The following is a 22,620-nucleotide window of genomic DNA, read 5'->3' on the forward strand; positions in this document are numbered from 1 at the left end:
TAAAAATACAATAAAAATCATAAGTTCGAAGTATGGAAGCTGGAAATAAACACGGATTAATTAAAAAAATATTCAAGAATATTTGCCAAAATTTTGTTTTCTATTATCTTATGGTATCCTAGCGATGTAATTGCAAACAATAACAAAGATATATCATTCATTTGTTAAGTGCTTAACGGTCTATTGTTATGATTACGACGTACTTTTTATCTCTCTGATCCTTTTTGCTTTCTTTATGTTTACATAACATAAGAATACAAAATTGATTCTTTGTTTTACAAACCATTTGCCCATACTTCATATAACTTAAACAAAGAGCATGTTTTAAATCAAAAAAATAAGCTGCAGTTCTCTCTTAACATATTTATTACAACACGCAGGAGTAAATATCAATTTTGTTGTGAAAACAAGTAATTTTGTTCATGTGTTTCCGTCTATGCTGGTCGCAGTATCCCAGATCCCGAAATAGTGCCATTATACGATACTGTTAGATCGTTGAACCCAACGTTACCTCACATTAAGCTGTTAGAGACATTAAAGTAATAATAGACCAGATTTAATGACGACAAACTTCTAAATGTAACTGCTAACTGCTAAGCGTTGAAACTAATGTAAAGGGAAAGCTTTTTCAGATTCAATGATTTTACTAGGAGATTGATTTCCTTCTGGTTACATATTTGTGTGGGTGTACAATAAATACATACTGTCTGTATAGTTTTTGTAAGCTGTATATTTGTCAATGGATACTTATTTGAATGCCTGCTTAGCGAATTTTGAGATGAGTTCTTTATACATTTTAATGAAAGCGAAAGACAAGCGAAATTTTTGTATGATTAATTTTACTATCTTAAACCCGCATAATTTTGTTAAACCCTTATCCTGTACTACATTGCTTTGCGCGTAACTTATTAATATTTTTTATGCTTTTCTACCTTTATTTTGTACATGTAATATTTACTAACTATGTTTCTTGACATCTATACACCATTCCACAATTTATTAATTCCATAATGCCATAACCAGACAATAATCTAATCCTTGTATTAATAGCTTAACTGTCTTATACAAAAACTTTTAATGATGTTTTATAAGTTCCTTTCAATCTTCAAAACATCAAGGCATTTAAAACATGCATTATGCACTAGTTTAACTTTATTTGTAACAAATAAATATTTTTTGGTGAACATTTACGCAACCAGTGTAGTAGTTTCATCAGTCATTTCATGCGTGTTTTGTTACTCATACAGGACACTGTGGGCAGCGATAGCACACTACAGATAATAAAACTTTTATACCGTGAACTAATATTTAAGGGCGATGTTACGACGTCCGTTATTATACGGCAGTGATTAGATCAAAATAACAGTAGTTAATATTCTTTTTTTATAATAAAACAAAAACTAGCGTATAGCGATAACCTCATTGAGATAAACAGCGTAACCTTTATAATATTTAAAACTAACTATAAAATAATTTGATAAAAATAGTTGTTTCGTGATTAAGAACATTAATAATTAAGTAGACTTATAACTATTATGACAAATAAAGAAAACCTAGAAATGCTTCAGGAACGTCTTTAATTGTCTTAACACCTTAAATCTGAAAGTCTTAACAAACTTGATACATTCTGAAAATTAGCAATAGCGATCACTGCTTATAATGAATAACTTCACCTGTCTATAAGTACACCTGCGCTGTTATTTATTGACCAATCTAGTTTTATCTCTTTTTAGGAATTCCACGTGGCTTACGTTTTTGTACGAATGGGCAACTCACCTCGTCCTGGACTCTGGGTATTGGAAAAGTCTACTGATTACGGAAAAACCTTCAAACCTTGGCAATATTTCTCAGATTCACCTCAGTGAGTTTTCAAGAAACAATGCAATGGTTATTTTAAAACCAAACCATGTTAAAACAACTAACCATTAAAATATTTGATTTGAGAAAATAATGTTTGAAATTAATTTTACAGAGATTGTGAAAGATTTTTCGGAAAAGAGAGCTTGCAGCCAATTACAAGAGATGATTCTGTGATCTGCAGCACTGAATATTCCAAAATTGTTCCCTTAGAAGGGGGAGAGGTAGGACATTCTTTTATTTTATATCGATTTGGAGCTATTTCGTTGTTTGTATATTTCATGACAATTGTCTTACAGATCCCCATTTCACTTCTAAACTACCGGCCATCGTCTAACAAATACTTCGACTCGCCAGTTCTACAAGAGTGGACAAGAGCAACCAACGTGAGACTTCGACTTCTCCGAACAAAGAATTTACTTGGACATCTAATGTCTGTGGCAAGACAAGACCCTACTGTAACCAGACGAGTAAGTATATTAAATTCGGCTTTTTTTATATAATATAAGGTGGGAAACGAGCAAGCGGCCACCTGAATCCACCGAAATGGAAATCGACCGCTGCCCATACCCATCCGCAATTACAGATGCGCTGCCTACCCTTACGGAGGAGGAGACGCACATAAAGATGACATTTTCCTTTCTATGCGTTTCCTCCACCGTCAAATCCACTTTTCCTTCCCATCCTATCCTCTCAAGAAAATGGTGGAATGGGAATGGGACTAAAATTATTAAATTAGTACGCGACAATTAGGTGGAACCAAAGACATTTAAACATTTTATAGACTAGACACAGGGAACACTTTAACTATCAGACACCAGTTAGCGCTAGTGTGATTATATGAAAAACGTTTCAAGTGAAGTGTCAGCTATGCTTCTTCTATTTATTTTTAAATCTCTTTGCCTGGAACCAATTAATTTGATATGAATGAGGGTATGATAGAATATGTGTTAGAAATTTGTAAGAAAGTAAGTCTTACCTACTGACATAAGAAGTAACTTAATAAAATTTTATTTTTCTATGACTCAATAATCAATAATTTGAATTCTGTTTTAGTACTTTTACAGTATCAAAGACATCAGTATAGGCGGTCGGTGTATGTGCAACGGTCACGCAGACAATTGCGACCCTGCCGACCCCCAGAGCAACACCAACATCTTGGTGTGTCGTTGCCAACATAACACATGCGGACCGCAATGTGCCGCTTGCTGTCCAGGCTTTGAACAAAAGAAATGGCGCATATCACAAAATTGGAATAGATTCGCTTGCGAACGTATGTAATCGTTATTATTAATTGAGAATTACTGAGTATCTGAATTTGATTTTGTTTATTGTATTTGTACCTATATTACAGCTTGTAATTGTCACAATCACACAACTGAATGCGCTTACGATCCTGAGATTGACGAGAAGCGTCTCTCTCTGGATATCCACGGCAATTACGAGGGCGGTGGAGTTTGTAAGAATTGTCAACACAATACTGAGGGCATTAATTGTAACAAATGCAAACCAACGTTCTACAGACCTTACGGAAAGAAATGGGATGAGATCGACGTATGTCAACGTAAGTAACCTTCTTAAAAAAGTTGTAGCATTAAATATGTAGTAACCAGGATCAGCCCTAAGAAGGTCTTGTTACTATACGATAGGTTTTATTGATGATATACGGTGTACTTTAGCCTAAAAAAACGCTATTATCAAGATTTAACGAAGGGTAATTTGGGTAATGAAATAAAAATATGAACACACTGAATTACTTTCACATATTTGTTTCGTAGCTTGTAATTGCGACCTGCACTACTCTACGGGTAATTGTGAAGAAGAAACTGGTCGTTGTGAATGTAGACGAGAGTATAATCCACCGAACTGCGATTCTTGTGCCTACGGCTATTTCGACTATCCTGATTGTAAACCGTGTACGTGTAACTTGAATGGCACCGAGGGCGACAATTGCACACCGACAGATGGCTTAGTAAGTAGAACATTACATAATGTCTTATAATAAAACTATAATTTTAAGGAAGTCTTTGCCTAGATCGTATACGATTGTCCGCATATGTTCTTGAAAGTACATGTCTGACATAGAGACAAATTTTATTTAGTTTAAGTAATGTATACATGTTTGATTATTTTGTTATTTACAGTGTCCATGCAAATACAACTTTGCAGGAAAATCTTGTGAAATATGTCAAGATGGCTTCTATTCACCTGAATGTAAAAGTAAGTATCAAAAACATTGTGCGGTTTTAATTACTATTTGGTTTTAGATATAGCAGTCAAATTACTTTATCTGAGTGGCAATATCAATAAGTAACTTCCGTTTTATAAAATTGATACTGAATATCTTTTAATTGCTAAATTTATTACTACTAGTTAGTACATAACATTATTTTACAGATTGCGAGTGTAATTCAGTGGGTTCCGTATCCCACGTTTGCGACAAAGAAACTGGCAACTGTACTTGTAAGAGTAAATACAGCGGTCGCACTTGCAACCAATGTGAAGCTGGTTATTATAACTATCCAACGTGTAAACGTAAGTATTATTTGATTTTGATTTCTCTTCTGGTATTTGGATTACGATAACAATTGAATATTGTTTACTTTAGACTGCAACTGTGACACCAGCGGAACAGAAGCTACCATTTGTGATGACGTCAGTGGTCAATGTATCTGCAAAGATGGATTTGGCGGCGCTCGTTGTGACCAATGTCTTTCTGGGTAATGAATACACTCTTATTATTAACAAATTACAGTACTTGTTAGGACATGCATTGAACGGAGCCAAAGATAAATAAAAATTGATTTTATAATACAAACATTTATAATCAAGCACAGAAAACCACAGGCACTCGAATAAATTAAAGGGTCCTGCAAGCGAACTCCTTTTTATAAAACCTCACGCCTAAGTCGATGAGTAGGTTTTCGTAGCTTTGATAAAACGTGCTCGCTTGTTCGCAGATACTATATGGAAGTGAAAGGCCGTGAACGCCTCTGCGTGCCATGTAACTGCTCTCCTACTGGTTCCACCTCCACCAGCTGCTCCGCTGACGGAAAATGCAACTGCCTTTCAAACTTCGGTGGCAAGCAATGCGATCAATGCTCGCCTGGATATTATAAGTACCCTGAATGTTTACGTATGTAACTGCACCTTTCCATTATCTAGCTAAATATGATAGGTAAGAAATTAAGTAAAATACCTCTTTAACCATTAACACATCTATTGTGGTGTTCCTCCTTTAGCTTGCAATTGCGATTTGGCTGGTTCTATTGGTTCCACGTGCGATGACAACGGCCTCTGTCATTGCAAACCAAACTTCGATGGAGCGAAATGTGACAAGTGCAAGGAACAATTCTATAACTACCCCGCTTGTGAGGAATGTAACTGTGATCCCAAGGGTGTTATAGCCTCGTTTGCAGGTAATTTGTATGGATGCAAGACATTATTGCCTGTGTATTAATTTTATGAATTTGTAGACAAGCAAATACTAGTATTTTTGCAGAAATTGTTTGTAACAAACATAGAACATTTGTATTTGCTACCTTATTGCTGTTTTTTGCCTGTAATTTAGCTTACTCTCTGCTGAAGTTTATAAATACGGTTATTTATAGAATGTAACATTGTCAAAAATATACACAAAGATAATTGTACATTTTTTATTTTTTTTACGTCAGGTTGTGGGTCCGTACCGGCTGGTGAGCTATGCCAATGCAAAGATCGTGTGCAAGGTCGCATCTGTAATGATTGCAAAGCCTTATTCTGGAACTTGCAAGAATACAATCCTCTAGGATGTGAAGGTAAATAATTTAAGGTATATAGAAGTAGCAAAACACTTATGCCCATAATATATTATAGTTAAAAGTATTTTACATTGCCCGAATGGGCAGTTATATTAAATTGATAGAACTGCATCAAATTGTAATCACGACAGGGTAGCGGATTATGTTCATTTATTTTTCTTATTGATGTTAATTTTATTTACAGAATGCAATTGCTACCTGCCTGGTACGCTGGGTGGGTTGGGAGCGTGCGACACCCGCTCTGGTCAGTGCACATGCAAGATGAATGTCGACGGTTCTCAATGTGATCAGTGTCAAAGCGGCTTCTACAATCTGCAGAATAATAACCTCTTCGGATGTACCGGTTAGTTAATTATTACTTTACTTTATTTCGGCCTTATTATGAAAATAGTTGAGACTGTCGTCAACAAGTTTTGTGTACTTTCCATAATTGTTAGTACCTATCTCATGGTTTCCAGTGATTTTTCTGGTGAGAATCGTCTTACCCATAGGGTAATATATCATAATATAAGTACAGGTATTCTTAAGACCCAAGGAAAGAATTTTTACGACCAACTATATTAAAAAAGATTTTAAAGATTGTCTGCGTTTGATCGTTTTGTGTATTGTCTATTACCCAACAGTAAGTAATACTTTTGTTGTTTTCAAAACACACACTTATGTTGTAGAATGTGACTGTGACATTGGCGGTTCCATCGACAACAACTGCGACAAAAGCACTGGTCAGTGCCGATGTCACTCGCGCGTCGACGGCCGCCGCTGCGATCGCCCCATCCGCGCCCACTACTTCCCCACCCTCCACCAGTTCCAGTACGAAGTTGAAGAAGGTCTCACACAATCAGGTCCAGTCCGATACAGAGACTCGGAGGAAGTCTTCCCCGGTTATTCCTGGAAAGGATATGTCGTATTTTCTGTGTTACAGGTATTAAATTCATTTTAACACTTTCTTTCTTCAAATAACCTGTACTATTAAAAGAAAAATACTTTTAAAATATGCTTGATTTTCAGAACGAAGTAATTAACGTGGTGCACATCGGAAAATCATCTTTATACCGAATGGTGATTAAATACGCAAACCCCTTACGCGACTTAGTAACCACGTCAATTATTATAACACCAGAGAGCGTTGTCGATACGCAGCAAATGTGAGTATCACAGATTCATTTTTCGATTAACCTACTGTTAGTGCGAAACAATGTTATGCTATACAATGTAGTAATTGCCTAAAGAACGTTCCAGAAAGCAATAAATGTTTGATATAGGTGTTGATTCCAGTTTCTAGCTATACGCGTCGCTAGCATCTTGACTAGGTCTAGTAAAGAGGGAGGAGGGGGGATCTTCAATATGATCGAATTCGCCATAGTTTTTATACCTAATTACATTTTAGCCAAAACAATCGATTACGAAAACTGTAGCTATCTTACTCCCCACTCTCCCTGATGACGACCAGTTTCTAACTATAGCTACAATGATCTTAACTAGGTCCGAAAGATTTAAAAAATTAATTCCTCTATGTACAGGTTCAATGTATTTTTGCGGCCGACTGAACATCCCCAGCTAGTGACAGTAACGTTGGAAAAAGGTAACGCACCAGCACCGTTTGTAATGAATGCCGGCAACTGGACTGTTACTATCAAGACAACGAGAGAAGTTATGATTGTTAGTATTTATTACTGTCATATTTATTTTTAATACGATCTTAGAAAGAGCCTTTGTCGTTATAATCATTGACTAAGCGATGTACAGCTTTTGATGAAAATTAACATCAGTGGACAGTAAAATACAATGCTTAAAATAATAAAAATGTTTTTATACTTTAAATAAAACATATTTATGTGTGCATTTTCTTTACAGGACTACTTCGTTCTAATACCTGAAGCATACTACGAAGCGACTGTTCTAACTAAACTAGTTGACAAACCATGCGGTATTGGAGAACGCAATCTTTGTCGCCATTTTGCTTACCCAAGCCTCAGGGGACTTCCTACAGCTAATATAACAACTTTAATCACCCCAGTAACTGAATACGTCAACAATCCAGAGGTAACGAACATTTGTATTGTTCTTAATATCACCATGTTTTCTTTAAACTTGTAACTTTACGTTTGAAAGGCAATTTATTTTACTTCATTCTTGTTTTCAATTCAATCAGTTAAAACCTTTTTGCAGCAACTGAGAGAGTACAGCTTAGGGCCAGCTGATATCCCACTATTGATTAACGAACAAAATGAACTACAATACGACATGAAAATCGAACCAAGCGGCCCTTACATTCTTGTAATAGAGTACGTTACGCCGGTTAATAACACAGGAAGCCCTGGAATTGATGTGACTATATCGAATGTAACAGACGATAACAGTCCAAAAGGAATTATTGCAATTCGATTCCAAGCTGGTGATGGGCCAGAGACAAGTGCTATCGTGAATTTAAACGACTGTCCTTACACAGCTCCTTGCAGACAAGTAGTAGCGGATGACCTCTCTAAGATCATAACTGTGAATGTTATGGAACCAAACAATGTGATGTATTTAGAGGTAAATGTCGTAGTAGTACGTTTTTAACATTATCACATAAATATACCTACATGAATATTTATAGACGACATAAATATAAATTCTAATATGTCTTCAGGGCGACACCGATACTCTTGTGGGAATTAAATCGGTCGTAGCAATTCCTGAAGCCATCTGGCATCTTGATTATATCACACCTCGTCCATACTGCTTAAGGCGCAATGGAAAATGCAGTCCGGGAGTATTTGCGGCTGCAGTTGACTCCAAAAAGGTAAGTTTACTTTTCTTGTAATAAAAAGAGTTCAAACTCGTATTATTTAAAATACTTATCTCATCTTGTATTAATACCTTTTGTTCGTTTAACTGAACAGGTTGAAGTGGAAGCAGGAACAGGAGGTGGCCGCGATACTCGACCTTCAATCCTAGATAATTCAACATCAGTCGTTTATCTCGGTTCAACCTCGGAACCTATTAAGTTAGAATCCAAAGTACCTACACCAGGAGACTACGTCTTTGTCGTACATTACTTCCAGCCTAATAATCCAGGTAACGTCTTATTTTAATTCGTATCCACTTTAATACAAAATGACTAGTTACTTACACTTTTTACTTATAGTTTGTTCTAATTGTTTTTAATTATTATTTTTATATTAAGTCTTGTGTGGAATTGCATTTAATTTTGTAGAAAGCAATGCGGAAATTACTGTTACCATTGACGACCAGAAATACGAAGCCGCTTTACCCATAGAACATTGTCCGTCTAACTCTGGATGCAGAGCTCTGATAACGCTCACGAATGGAAACACGCAGTTTTCTGTCAACGAAAACTTCACTTTAAATTTCAAGGTAATGTTTTAAACAATCGTTTATCATCATCATCTATGCATAACTTAAAAGGCATTAAAAAATCATGAATATAGATCAAAAATCAAATCCTTGAAATTTATTTAAAGTTCGTTTAATTTCTACAGGATAACACAAGCAAAGGAGTTTGGTTGGATTACGTCCTTGTAATAGAAAAACCAGACTACATGGACACTGCAATTAAAGAAGCGAACACACTAGATTACACAAGAGAGTTTATAGAAAACTGCGCTATGAATCATTACTACATAAACCCCAATGAAACTGGTAAGTTTAAAAAAACTTTAACTGCTTATAGTCAGTCGAAAAAGCGGTTTAATAGTTAGCTAATAACGCATAAATTCGTATGACGACGTAACAATTTAGGAATGCTGTTTCAAAATTTGCCAGCGTATATAAACGTCTCATAAAATGTTCCTAATTTGAATTCCTCTACTGAAACATCTTTGTTAAAACATTATCTATTTTCTGTTAATCCTTAAAGAAACAGATAAGAGAGCTGTCAAAGGGTTATTACATACGTTTCGATTAGAATTGACTATGAATAACAACATCGATGACCACGAAGTTGGTTAAAACACCAATTGGTTGCGCACGCAATTCGGCAAGTTGCGCAGCATCACCTGTACTAACTTCACCCTCCCAAAAAGATATACCCTTAGGTTTTGCTCTCGACGAGATGCGTCTCGGTTCGCCCGCTCAGAAGAGTGGACGGATCGATCCGCGGAGTAAATACCAAATGTTCTATCCATTCTATTAACACGGTACGGCTAGATGACTTTGGGCATAATTTTGTAATAAACTAGACATGATTAAATCAAAAGTATGTGTTTTTTTTTATGAAATATGAATATTGTCAAACTTACAAAAGGTTAAGTTTTTTCTCTGATGTAGAGAAATGCCGTCAATCGGGTTAGATGTTTCAAATTAGTTACTACTTTTTTTCCTTAAGGTTTCTGCCGTGACGCAATGTTTTCCATCACCTCCGAATACAATAGCGGAGCTTTAAGTTGCCTTTGCGACTTCATGGGTTCTACGGAGCTGGAATGCAACACATTCGGTGGACAATGTCCTTGTAAGCCCAACGTTATTGGACGAACCTGCAGCGCCTGCAAAACTGGTTTCTACGGTTTCCCTAACTGCAAACCTTGCAATTGTCCTTTGACTGCCATTTGTGATGATGATGGTACGTAAAACATGCGGTTACAATAATTATTACGATCATACTTATCTTTAGATTAGTAACAAATTATTTAAAAATTAACAAAATAATTACAATACATTCAGGATTTTTAGTTTTTGAAAATTGTTAATAATAAAAATTAGAAAATGAAAATTCACTAATATTGATGGCAAGATACGCATCATACGTTTTTGATTATAGTAAATGGTTATAATCTAAAAAAATATATTTTTTAAAAAATATGGTTAAAACACACATAAATTAATTTAATACTCATTTTAATGAATCAGGATAAAAACCAATTAATTATATTTTAGGTCAATGTATTTGCCCGAAGAATGTGGAAGGTGATAATTGTGATCGTTGTAAGCCATTCACCTTTAATTTCGACGTGCAGCGCGGCTGCGATGACTGCAACTGCAACCCTCTAGGTGTAGTCGGCAACCAACTACAATGCGAGGCAGACAGTGGCAACTGCGAGTAAGTTAGGACTTTAAGCCTTTGAACATAAGATACATTTTTGTCTGAAGCACATACAATCCTTATTGATTTTCATAAACCTGGAAGTTGATGCGTAGCTGATTTCATCTAAACTTGCATGATATATTTCGTTGATTATTTTATATTTCAATTAAGGTTATTACAATTACTATCTACTTAAATACATCGGTAATCGATATAAGTTTTAATTAAGTAACTTTATCATCATCATACAAATTTGTATTATAATTTAATATTTCAGTTGTAAAGAAAACGTAATAGGCAGAACTTGTGATCACTGTGTACCTGGCCATTACGCCTTCCCTGATTGTTTAGAATGTTCTTGCAACTTACACGGCACAACTGAAGACGTGTGCGATCAAAACACTGCCCAGTGTTATTGTAAAAAGCACGTACGAGGTCAAGTAAGTAACAGAGATAAAAACAGATCTCCATATAGTTTATTTAACCGACAAGCATGCGAAGGTGTAAGAATTAAAAAGCGGGAAAGTTACGTCAGGACTTTGTCTGGTCGAAATTTTATTGAAACATTTTAACTTTCTGTGTTCATAACTAGCTTTCACTCGCGACTTCGTCCTCGTAGAAAAAAATGAATAAAAAACGAGTAACCTTTTTTTCCCCACTATCCTCTACGTCTATGCCAAATTTCATCGAGATTCATTCAGTCGTTTAGGCTACAAGATCCATCTAAACTTTCGTATTTATAATATTAAATAGTAAAATATAATTTTATTTTAGGCATGTGATACCTGTAAAGATGAATATTTCAACTTACAACCAGACAATCCCGATGGTTGTACAAAATGTTACTGTTTCGGCAAAACTACACGGTGCACCAGCTCATACTTGACATGGGCCGAGGTAAGATTTAATGACATTAATTTAAAATATAATTAAATCAATTGAACAATAAACAAATTGTAACTATCCTCGACTAAATACGTAACTAACTAAATAACACTATATTTATTATTTTGATACAGATCAGTGGGATGAGCGGTTGGTACCTAGTAAACATTGAAGTGAACCGCAGTCTTAACATTTTCCCCTACACCATTGCCCCCACTATTCTAAACGAAACCATAATAGGGGCTGAGTTCGTAAGCAATGGTGATGAACAAAAAGTAGTTTACTTTGGTGCCCCGGAATTTTATCTAGGTGAGTATTTTTAGATGGACAACATATAACTTTTACAATTTTGGTTGAATTACTTTCTCCAGTCTTCCTCCATTTTTGTAGCCGTCCACATTCAATCTTATTACTGTCCCATCATTGGCCCGCTTGTCAATTTCTCCTTCACTAATCGTATTTTTAAACTAACCTTAGAACGGATGCACACCTTTAAATAAACTATTGCAAAGTTCGCAAATCTTGTGCTATTGTCCATTGTTTCGCAGCCATTTCAACTGTTTAGACACACGACTAAAAATCAAAGCGAGACTAAACAGTTGTTCGATAGTTTGGTTCAGGTTTGCTCACGCTTTAATATACTAATAATACCTTATTGTCATATCATATGTCTTTTTACATACACATCTCAGCTAAATGAAATTTACTTTCGTTTTTAAACTTTTTGTGGACCAATACTCATATTCTAGAAGTATTATTTTCGAATGTCTTCTATCTGTGATATAACATCATTATGATTTAATTCCAGGACAACGTCTCACGTCATACGGAGGATACCTTACTTATACTGTTTTTTACACCACCCAAGACGAAGGATATGCTGTGATTGAGGCTGACGTTATTATTGGTGGTGCTAATGGATATATAGTACACAACAGTGTGGAGCAACCACCATCAGTCGTCAACTGGCGACATAGCGTCAGAATAAGCGAAGATGAATTTACCAATCTCGATGGTAGCGCCGTAACCAGAGATCAATTTATGAACGTACTTGTTAATGTGACCAGCATTTACATCCGGGCAACCTATTGGCATGAACCTGTCACAACAAGGTACGTTGTTTTTTTTTTATAAATATTCAGTTGCTTACTGACTAACGTTATAATGTAAAGTAAATTAACTGTTTTGCTCTTGTTTTGTAGTATTAAAACTTCATAACATTTACAGATTGATGAGTGTGAGTTTAGATGTCGCCGTGGAAGACTTTGCTGACGGTAGACAAGCTTCATCTGTAGAAGACTGCCAATGTCCCAAGGCGTATCGCGGTCTGTCATGCGAACAGTGTGCTGAAGGCTATTACAGACTTAGCACCGGACCCCATGCCGGATTCTGCGTACCATGCCAATGTAATGGACATTCAAACACATGTGATGTTAATACTGGTATTTGTCTAGTAAGTTGAAACACATTTCTTAAGGATTGACTAAGCTTAACCCATTATTATTTAGTAATGTAATTTTGACGCATTTTGGGAATTACTTTTTTAGGAATGCACAGACTACACGATGGGAGACCACTGCGAGCAATGTATTCCAGGTTACCATGGCGACGCCACGGTCGGCACTCCTCACGATTGCCTCATCTGCGCCTGTCCAATGCCCTATCCATCTAACAAGTACGTTATAACATCAATTACATTATAGTCATATTGCACTATTATTGATCAACACATAGTTAATTAATATTTAATTAGTTAGTATACCTTAGACAGAACTGAGAAGTGGTACTACTCGATATATTTGTGCATCAATTTTTTTAAAATAATCTACAAGTCAAATTATCCTTTTTAGCTTTGCCATTGGCTGCGAATTAAGCGGGAATGGTTCTCTAATATCATGTGATTGTAAACCTGGTTATGCTGGCGCAAGATGTGAATATTGTGCGGCAGGATACTATGGCATTCCCGAAAATATTGGTGAGTTATACAATCACTGTACACTTTGGACCTTAGATGAGTCCAAGGTGTGCGCCCCCTTTGAATAAGCTATTGCACAACTGTTGTGCGATTGTCAATTGTTTTGCTGCTATTTCCACCTCCATATAGTTAGTGTCATAGAAATAAAAGCGCCACTAAACATTTGTGTGATAGTTTAGTCAAAGTTTGTGTTCTTTTAAAGTATCATTTGGCCTACATAAATGATCTTGTCACTTAGACCACTGATAAGTTAAAAATATGAAATCATGCGTAAAATGTTACATTCCAGACGACTACTGTAAACCTTGCAACTGCTCGGGTAACATCAACCCTAACGATCCTAGTTCGTGCGACAGCATTACTGGTGATTGTCTCAAGTGTGTCAACAACACAGCTGGAGCCGCCTGTAATCTATGTGCCCCTGGCTTCTTTGGTGACGCTATATTCTCTAAGAACTGCACAGGTACACACTTTTAATACCATTTCCAGGCTCTATTTTCTGTAAATTACATTAAAAAAATGTTATGATCAACACAATTTCAAAGTTTCATCTAGATCATTTACTAATATCTAATAGTACTATTTCAGTGTAACCTTATCAATTATAATGGTTGCATACTTTTTCAAATAAATAAGACAAAGCATATAAAGCGGTTTGGTATGCACACTCAATTATAAATTAAGTTTAAACCTATAAGTTATTTTTTTAATTATCTTTAAAAATTATTATCTAGCCTTTGGAAAAGAATAAAATTGTTACCTTAATATATTATTTATTTATTATTATTTTAATGTCTGTCTAGGTTAAGTCACCCTACTTATGTGTTAATACTCATGTGTAAAGGGGCCAGCTGAAAACCAGCGCAGTAACATCCTGCGCCGTCCCTGCATTAGCTGAGCTTGCCACCTTGTGCCACATTTTTCTCTCTTTTTTTATATTAGCTCTAAGGTTTTGTATATTAAATGTTTATGTAGTTTTTTTGTGTCAATAAAAATTCTATTTATTTAATATGTTTATTAAAATAAATTTTCTCTTGTACACCAAAACGTTACGTAAAGTGACGTTAAATAATGTTTATATTTACAGCGTGCGTGTGCGACGAGTTTGGAATGGAGCGTTGTGATCCCACGACTGGTACTTGTGTATGTCGGCCGGGAGTAATTGGGGACAAGTGTGATCGTTGCGCGCCCGATCACTGGGGCATTAACAGCGGTCAAGGCTGTACACCATGTTCCTGCGCAATTGCCTCCGAGTCCTCCCAATGTGATGATAATACTGGACAATGCAGGTACATAAGAACTAACGTACCAATGACAATGGCGAAACAAAAGTAGAGATACTAATCTTACTTATTTTAGATGTGAAATTTTAGATTTGTAACCTAAATGACTTAACCAATTTCGACGAAATGTAGTATAGCTGTAGAGATCTGGAAGGACACATAGACTACACACTTTTCTTTTTTTTTAATTCTAAGCGCACGGAGTTAGTTAGTACATAATATATGGTTTTCACGGTGAATGGACATATCTACAAAAATAATTGAATTTGAATTGACACACTTTCTGTTAACAAATTCATTATATGGCTTGAAAACGAAAGTTTACCTCAATCTATGAATGTTCATTATTTCCTTGTTTTTGAATTTATAGATGTGCAAAAGGAGTAACCGGAAAACAATGCGACCAATGTGCTGCTGGTTACTGGAACTATACCAAATCTGGATGTGATCGTAAGTTTTTATCTTAACCAACGTCAATTTTTGTATCGAATTAAAAAACTAAAAAAAAGTTGATTAACATCTTTCTAAATAAGCTAAAAATTCATTGTTGAATTAAAATTATCGCTTTTTGTAATTCTAAGTGGTGTTCAACGAGAGTTAAATTATTTTTTTTGTATAATACATCACTTAATATAAAATTTCAGATTGCAATTGTAATACTGGGTATTCCCTTGGATTTATGTGCAACGCGACTGGCCAGTGTGAATGTCTTCCTGGTGTTATAGGAGAAAAATGTGACCGTTGTCCTGAAAGGTAAAATTACTATTTATAGCTTGACCAGAATTATAAAAAGCCTTGCTTTTTGTTGAAAAATGAGTAACTATTTTCTTTCACGTCAGAAATAAAAAGCCGAACGAAGCACAGGGCAGGATTTTTTAATCTCGGTTAAATTTTAACTATTGCCACCACTGCCATAATACTTACATATTTTAAAACTTATTGTCACCCCTTTCTTTCTTTTTGAAATAAAGAGTGTCTGTTGGACGGTTACTTTCCCCCGTCCGGGGCTCTGGAGGTGTGGGGCTATTGAAACACTTTCTTCTAGTTAATCAACATTATATTTAAAATATCTGAACCATATTTTATACAAAGTCTATTAGTCCTACAATGTTACTTGTTCCGTGTCGAGATGTGAAGTCTCACTATATTTCATCAAATGTAGAATTCTTAATAATTTAAATTATATATTATTCTAATATTAAAAAAACCATCCTCAGTGTGTACAGTGTTGCCTGCCAGTATACAAACATATAAAAACTCCAACAGTGTCAATCATAAAAGTGTCACAGAAGTTTTATAGTTACGATTTCTGACTATGTGACTTTTACAACTATAGGGTTTTTGCAACTTTTCATTTTTTTGCCAATAGATGGGTGTTAATTCCACATGAAGGTTGTCTCGAGTGTGATTCGTGTACCGATGCTTTAATATTCTCCATAGAAGACCTGAGCTACATGTTGTCCAATGAAAGTCTAGAATTTAAGGTAAAAATGTTTGTTAACTTTGTTCTTAAAAAAATTGTATTCATTTTTAAAGTTTTGCAAAATTCTGAAGCTAACATAGTTGCGCTAATAGATAAATTCGAATATTTACATCTCTTCCAGGATAAAGCAGACTCATTTTTCACTACACAACGATTGAACTACATTTCTAATCAAACTGAGCAACTAAAACCCAGGGTAACAGAACTACGTAACGTCGATTTAGTCGAAGTTACAAGTGCGGTAAAAGCTCTGGAGACCAGTTCTAAGAATTTGTTGAGATCTGTAAGTATAAAGAGTTACTATTTAAAAGTAATGTCATTTGCGAATAAAAACTACGAAAATTGCCATGTTCGCTTAGGCCGAGTTTGCAGCCACCGATAGTGAAAATCAGATTGGAAGGGCTGCAACATTAGCTGCAGATGCAGATAAAATGTTAGCATCGGTTCGAGACAACAGTCAGAAAGCTAAAGAAATAGTCACACACGTCAGTGATTTGGCAACGGGCCTGGAACTCAGTCAACAACCTAAGGTCGACAGTGCCTTAGCCGAAGCTCAGCAAATTAAGAGCGATATTTCAGGTAAGGCTTGATAACCACGAATGTAAAGATATTTCTTTTCACTTAGATTTATCCTTCCACGTATCTATTTTCATTTTAAACCAATAATTTAATGTAAATCAACAATTCCCTCATGCTCACATTTATTTATTTCAGCCAAAGATCTAAAACCAAAAGAAGAATTAGCAATAAGTGCAATAAACAATGTCGATAATCAAGTAGAACGAATGAATATTTTCGTCCAGCCTGTTATTGAACAAACAAAGGTATTATAAAGAAAGGTGTTCCAATTAATGGCATTCTGTTGAATTTTAACGCTAAATGTTTCATTTTTAAAATTACAGAAGTTCCAAAAATTAGTAAACAAAACGAAAGACTTGAAGGGAAAATTAGACGAGATGTTACAGCACACAAATACTGCGCAGAAAACTGCTGATGAAGCTAAGATATTAAATGATAAGAATAGGTCAGTGCCGTACAATAAATCTTTACATTTTGATGATTACACTAATCTAATCTATCAAAGTTGAAATAACGAATATTTTTTTAGAGAATCCAAGTTTGGAAACAAAGTTTTGTCGGTTACCAAATTGAATAGTGCAGCTATGAAAGATCTAATTGATGCTGCTTTAGATATAAATAACGCTACATTCTACAATACGTTATCTGGAGGTATTGTAAGAAATTCTTCGAAAGCTTTAGAAGATTTAAACAACGGTAATCGCGAAATTGAAGAAATGCTAGCATTGTTAGAGGACGATTTTCCGAAGCTGATAAATTTGACTGATGTAGCTTTGCATCATGCACAAGGGTTGAGAAACAGGGTAAAAATTTAAAAATTGTATTAAATGTTTTTATTTATTTTAACAAATTGTATGACTTATTTATATTCCATCATAGAAGTTTTATCGAAAAAATCATATGATTCCATAGGCAGATAGTCTACGTGCTTTAGCAGAAAGGGAGAATAACAACACTAGAACACAACATGCGTATAGTGCAGCCTCCGCGTATTCATCTATAGTACAACAAATAAGTGACGCAAAAAAAGCAGGCGATGAGGCAGAAGCATCAATTCTAAACGCCACGAATATTGTAAGTACAATAGCGATTAAAATTTAGTGGATACACTTTAGTTGAAATATGTAACAATGCCCACATTTTGTTTCAGAATAATATTCTCCATGAACAAGTTGATCCTGCAAAGGAGAAATCAATGAAACTGTCAGAAACTGCATTGAGTGCTCAACAGACCGTGGAAGAAAAGCTAAGGCCTAATCTTACCCATGCAGAGGAAGCATTAAAGGAAGCTTGGAAGATCCTTGGCGCTGCAGATGATGAAAATAATGCAATACAATTGTAAGTTTGTGCTTATTTATCTATCTGTGATTATCTGGTTTTTGATAATACATGCATTTTTAAATATCCCCTTACTCTGCAAATTGTTTTATTTACAGGTCTCTTCCGATCAGTACATCAACTTCTTTGGAAGCCGAAACTCAAAAAGCATCTAAAGTAATGGAGACTGTCAAATCCACGAATAATATAATGTCGCAACTTGGAAATGATCTTGCCTCCAGTAAGGAATGGGCACAATCATTACCAAAAGTGGCTGACGATGCACAAAAAATGACATCAAATATTAAAAACTTAGGTATTTTGGATTATTAAATCATATAAGGGTATTATACTATTATACTTCAAAAGTACAATGTATTCTATTAGTTGATTTTTTTGCAGTGAATAACATCAAAGATATGGATCCCAATATTTCTTCGCAGTACCGTGTTGTAAAAATGAAACAGGAAAGTCTTGAACAGCGTCGCAAAGAAGCAGACGAAAGGTTGCAAAAATTAAGAGAACTTGTCGAACAGGTATATTAAATGTTTTGACATAATTTAATTAGGCGTTTAAAACAATGCTTATACAGGAGTACGTGATATAATTTGTTTTATTTTTCAGGCTCGTACGGTAGCCAACCGAATGCAATTCGGTGTGACATTCGACCGTTGGTCAACTCTACAACCGAGACTTCCTGATACTGTGGACGAAATGTCTACATCTACTCACGTATCCACATACTTCCGCACCAAAGAGAAGAACGGATTCATACTTTACTTAGGCAATCCAAAAGATACAATGCTCAGGCGGACAAAGTCTGTAAGTTACAATATTAAAGTCGTTTTTTGTTATAGGAAACATCTAGTCGTTTTTTTTTATTACGAAGGTAAAAGTAGAAATAAATCTATAAAAACCACTTACATGTTGCCATTTATTATCTTTCAGGATGACTTTATGGTAATTGGCATTCAAAATGGATATCCGTATGTAGTAATGGACATTGGCGACAATGCTGAAGCTGGGAAAGAACCCACTAAGATTAGCAGTGACAAATTTGTCGCCGATAGTAAATGGTATCAAGTCATAGTTGACAGGTAAGAAACATAATTTGACCCCTTAGGAAAAATATTTTTCACTTAAGTAATATCCCATGTCAGGGAGGGCGAACCATTAATACGAGTGCCATTAACAGCATGCAACAGTTCTTTGGACATGAGGAGCGAAAAGTACGAAATGTTATCAATAGTCACAGTCAAAATTATTTGATGACACGTCTTTGACCTATTCAAATATCTCTTAATACAAATGGCACGTGGATAGGTAAATGTTCACCATCCCTATCCCATGTGTGAGGTATTTGAATCGTAATCATTGCCAGTACGAAATTTACAAAGCGTGTTGCTTATAATGTTTGGTGTACTAACATTCAAATTAATCAAATCAGATCAAGTTATCATATTTATTTTTTAGTTTGCATCGGGAAGTTATCTAAAAAGTGATATATATTTTCAGAGTCGGGCGGAATGTCAAATTATCCATTCGCGAATCATTGGGCAATGGCACGGAATACGTACATTCTAAGGATGCAACTTTACCAGGACAACACACTATCTTCAATTTGGACAGACAAAAATCCAAACTTTACGTCGGCGGCGTTCCATCTGATGCACAATTGCAAGGTGTCAGTTTCCCTGCATTTGAAGGTCAAATAGAAGAACTTATGATAGGTGATACACCTGTAGGACTCTGGAATTTCATAAGTGCTGATAATTTGAAGGGAGCAAGACAGAGGTACATAATTTAAGGTTTCAAAAACGTCTTTATTAGCATGAAGAAAACGAAACTGTTGTTATACAATACCTTTCAATTTTAGAGACAAGTTGATAACATCACAAAGCGGACCACAAGAATATCGATTCAATGGACGGTCTCACGTTACAATGCCAGGTAGAGGATACCTTGTACCACAGAAGAACCACGTACTGCTCTTCTTCAGAACCTATGCTCCCGATGGACTAATATATCTTGTAGGAGAAGGTAGTCACTTCTTCTCGCTTCAGATGCAAGATGGACGTATTTACTTGCAGGTAAAATATTTTGTAACTTTATTGATTCAGTTACCTTCTTCTTTTACCAAATAAGCACAACATTCAAGCCAATTGGTTTACATGTATTATTTTGTTTGCGGTGTTCCTATTACTACTATTAAATATTCTTAACTTTTATAAATAGGTGTCTCTCGGAAACCCTGACGATCTCACAATAATTGGAACAACGAAGGCTTACAATGATGGCAAATGGCATAGGCTAGATGCTGGAAGATATTTGACTACATGTTCACTAAAAGTAGATGGCGAAGTTCTTAAGACAGTGTCGACATCTGAAACGAAAGAAATCCCCGATTTAGATACAATGAACTTTGGTGGTAATAATAAAGGAATTATACAAGTCACTAATAAAGGATTTGATGGTTGCATTCGACAAATTAGTATAGATGGTGTAAACATTGATCTAAGTGAAAATATGGAGTCGGTCGGCATAGCTTATGGCTGTCAGGTAAACTAACTACCTTTTAAAGACTATTTTAGTGATGCCATTGAGTTTTGTCTATTAACTTATTACTTATGCGTTTCAGTTCGCCTCACTTGTCTCGCTATCGGGCGAAGACAGTTATCTACGCTATGTTAACCTTACAACGGAAAACTTACAATTGACTTTGAAATTTAAAACATCAAAAGCGGATGGACTTATTTTTGTATATTTAAGTAGAACACAAACTACTACAATGTCAGATAGTATATCTTTGTCATTAATTGGAGGTAAGTTATTGTTAATTAAATGAATAAAAGATTGCTTTACTTCATTTACATATGAACTTATAGTTATTGCATTTATCTGCATTATACTTTATTATTCATAAATATAATTATGATGTTACAGGTAAATTGGTGCTGATGAGCCAACGAGAAAAACTTGATACAGGTCTTGGTACATACAATGACTCTCAGTGGCACGTCGTGACCGTGACGCACAATAATCAAGCATTGCGGCTCGTCGTGGATGACTTCGATTATTTCAGGTAAGGTGTAAGAATTATTCAAGTTAAGGCAAACCCGCCTACTTTGGTTGAGGGTACTTGGGCACGTCTGCGGTAACGATGTGTATATATGAGTTTACAAAGAATAGCCGATATAGCACGTTTCAGAAACTAAATGTTCCCAAGAAAATCTTTACAAGCTCCCTTCTACATTTTTACATCTGTAACCTTGATCAGATTACCAGTTCATGTAGTGAGACGTGGTTCAACACTCTAACCATTATTATTCTTCCATTGCCTTTACAGTACTGACACAGCGCCAGCTCCACTGCACATTTTAGACGGGGTGTTATTTGTCGGTGGCGTGCAACCTGGATACCTTGTCGGAGGCAAAGTTGGGTCCAAAGCACCTTTCCAGGGTTGCATTGCAGATGCTACAATAAACGGCAGGATGCTTAACCTGCTAGAACCATTCAGCAATAATAGCGTCATATTTGGTAGATGTGGCACAACAACTACAACTGGCGGCGTGCCCCCAGGTATATTACTTTTCGCCATATCCAATTCCCTATAATTTACGAACTTGTTTCTATCATTTATTGATCTATCTTTTTAATAACGTCCTGGTTTGACTATCATATTGTTCTAGTAAAGTACAAATCAAAAGATACAGTATTTTTGTGGTTATGATGATGAACAATAGCGCATGTAAAATTATTTTTGAACAGAATTAAAAAAAATGATACACTTGAATGAGATGATGAAATGAGAAACGAGTTCTTAACTAACAAAGTTATTAACAAAGTTTTCCTTATTCCAATGGATTATATTAGATCGCTTGATCTGGGCGGCACCCGTGCCAGTCGATGTGCTGCCCACGCCTACGTCACTGCCGCCGTTGGCCACACCTGTTCCAGATATTGTAACTGTTAAAGGTAAATAGAAATTATTTGTTGTTTTAGGAAGTATCCAATAAATTCAACCACTTTCATAATTTTACTAACAAATTGCTTATCCTATCTTGCTTAAACAAAACAGTTCGTAAATGAAAGGCAATGTTTGTCTATTATTACAGTTAATCCAGAAGAAAATGAAATAATAACAACGACGCCAACTGCACCACCAACTACAACTAGAGCGCCATTCAAGATAACAACGACAACTGTCCGACCATCCACCACCACACGAAGACCTCCGCCCAAGCCAGAGGCCGGGTGTGCGTTGGCTTATGATACACACTATGGCTTTGGTGACCCCTCGGAAGGATATAGATTTGGTTCGTTAAATAATAAAATTATTGTTAATTACAGAAATACCAAGATTTTTTTTTGCATTTACACTTGGTAATTCTTTTTACTTACTTACTGCGTTGTCG

At 35.5% G+C, this 22,620-nt stretch overlaps 1 protein-coding gene across 1 annotated transcript in view; it reads left to right on the top strand.

The window, feature by feature from the left end:
* Positions 1-22,620, top strand: part of LOC106110239 (laminin subunit alpha) — a 28,800-nt gene that overhangs the window by 3,256 nt on the left and 2,924 nt on the right. Inside the window, exons 3-57 of the mRNA XM_013291983.1 lie at positions 1,734-1,861; positions 1,973-2,081; positions 2,157-2,327; positions 2,914-3,130; positions 3,212-3,421; positions 3,636-3,829; positions 4,002-4,077; positions 4,255-4,392; positions 4,466-4,577; positions 4,818-4,993; positions 5,100-5,276; positions 5,532-5,654; positions 5,842-6,000; positions 6,326-6,579; positions 6,666-6,802; positions 7,178-7,316; positions 7,512-7,700; positions 7,827-8,192; positions 8,290-8,442; positions 8,543-8,717; positions 8,857-9,017; positions 9,143-9,302; positions 9,988-10,221; positions 10,536-10,698; positions 10,961-11,123; positions 11,458-11,580; positions 11,703-11,877; positions 12,377-12,680; positions 12,796-13,021; positions 13,116-13,243; positions 13,419-13,543; positions 13,833-14,006; positions 14,631-14,832; positions 15,197-15,276; positions 15,471-15,579; positions 16,196-16,310; positions 16,431-16,592; positions 16,669-16,888; positions 17,024-17,133; positions 17,212-17,333; positions 17,418-17,691; positions 17,801-17,962; positions 18,039-18,226; positions 18,325-18,521; positions 18,608-18,741; positions 18,830-19,027; positions 19,154-19,302; positions 19,721-19,999; positions 20,082-20,295; positions 20,441-20,764; positions 20,844-21,027; positions 21,149-21,287; positions 21,552-21,784; positions 22,079-22,180; positions 22,321-22,521. Of these exons, the coding sequence (XP_013147437.1) occupies positions 1,734-1,861; positions 1,973-2,081; positions 2,157-2,327; positions 2,914-3,130; positions 3,212-3,421; positions 3,636-3,829; positions 4,002-4,077; positions 4,255-4,392; positions 4,466-4,577; positions 4,818-4,993; positions 5,100-5,276; positions 5,532-5,654; positions 5,842-6,000; positions 6,326-6,579; positions 6,666-6,802; positions 7,178-7,316; positions 7,512-7,700; positions 7,827-8,192; positions 8,290-8,442; positions 8,543-8,717; positions 8,857-9,017; positions 9,143-9,302; positions 9,988-10,221; positions 10,536-10,698; positions 10,961-11,123; positions 11,458-11,580; positions 11,703-11,877; positions 12,377-12,680; positions 12,796-13,021; positions 13,116-13,243; positions 13,419-13,543; positions 13,833-14,006; positions 14,631-14,832; positions 15,197-15,276; positions 15,471-15,579; positions 16,196-16,310; positions 16,431-16,592; positions 16,669-16,888; positions 17,024-17,133; positions 17,212-17,333; positions 17,418-17,691; positions 17,801-17,962; positions 18,039-18,226; positions 18,325-18,521; positions 18,608-18,741; positions 18,830-19,027; positions 19,154-19,302; positions 19,721-19,999; positions 20,082-20,295; positions 20,441-20,764; positions 20,844-21,027; positions 21,149-21,287; positions 21,552-21,784; positions 22,079-22,180; positions 22,321-22,521 (9,637 nt within the window). The remainder of the gene's footprint in view (positions 1-1,733; positions 1,862-1,972; positions 2,082-2,156; positions 2,328-2,913; positions 3,131-3,211; positions 3,422-3,635; positions 3,830-4,001; positions 4,078-4,254; positions 4,393-4,465; positions 4,578-4,817; positions 4,994-5,099; positions 5,277-5,531; positions 5,655-5,841; positions 6,001-6,325; positions 6,580-6,665; positions 6,803-7,177; positions 7,317-7,511; positions 7,701-7,826; positions 8,193-8,289; positions 8,443-8,542; positions 8,718-8,856; positions 9,018-9,142; positions 9,303-9,987; positions 10,222-10,535; positions 10,699-10,960; positions 11,124-11,457; positions 11,581-11,702; positions 11,878-12,376; positions 12,681-12,795; positions 13,022-13,115; positions 13,244-13,418; positions 13,544-13,832; positions 14,007-14,630; positions 14,833-15,196; positions 15,277-15,470; positions 15,580-16,195; positions 16,311-16,430; positions 16,593-16,668; positions 16,889-17,023; positions 17,134-17,211; positions 17,334-17,417; positions 17,692-17,800; positions 17,963-18,038; positions 18,227-18,324; positions 18,522-18,607; positions 18,742-18,829; positions 19,028-19,153; positions 19,303-19,720; positions 20,000-20,081; positions 20,296-20,440; positions 20,765-20,843; positions 21,028-21,148; positions 21,288-21,551; positions 21,785-22,078; positions 22,181-22,320; positions 22,522-22,620) is intronic.

This window comes from Papilio polytes, unplaced genomic scaffold (assembly GCF_000836215.1).
Source record: "Papilio polytes unplaced genomic scaffold, Ppol_1.0 DF820711.1, whole genome shotgun sequence".
Lineage (NCBI taxonomy): Eukaryota > Metazoa > Arthropoda > Insecta > Lepidoptera > Papilionidae > Papilio > Papilio polytes.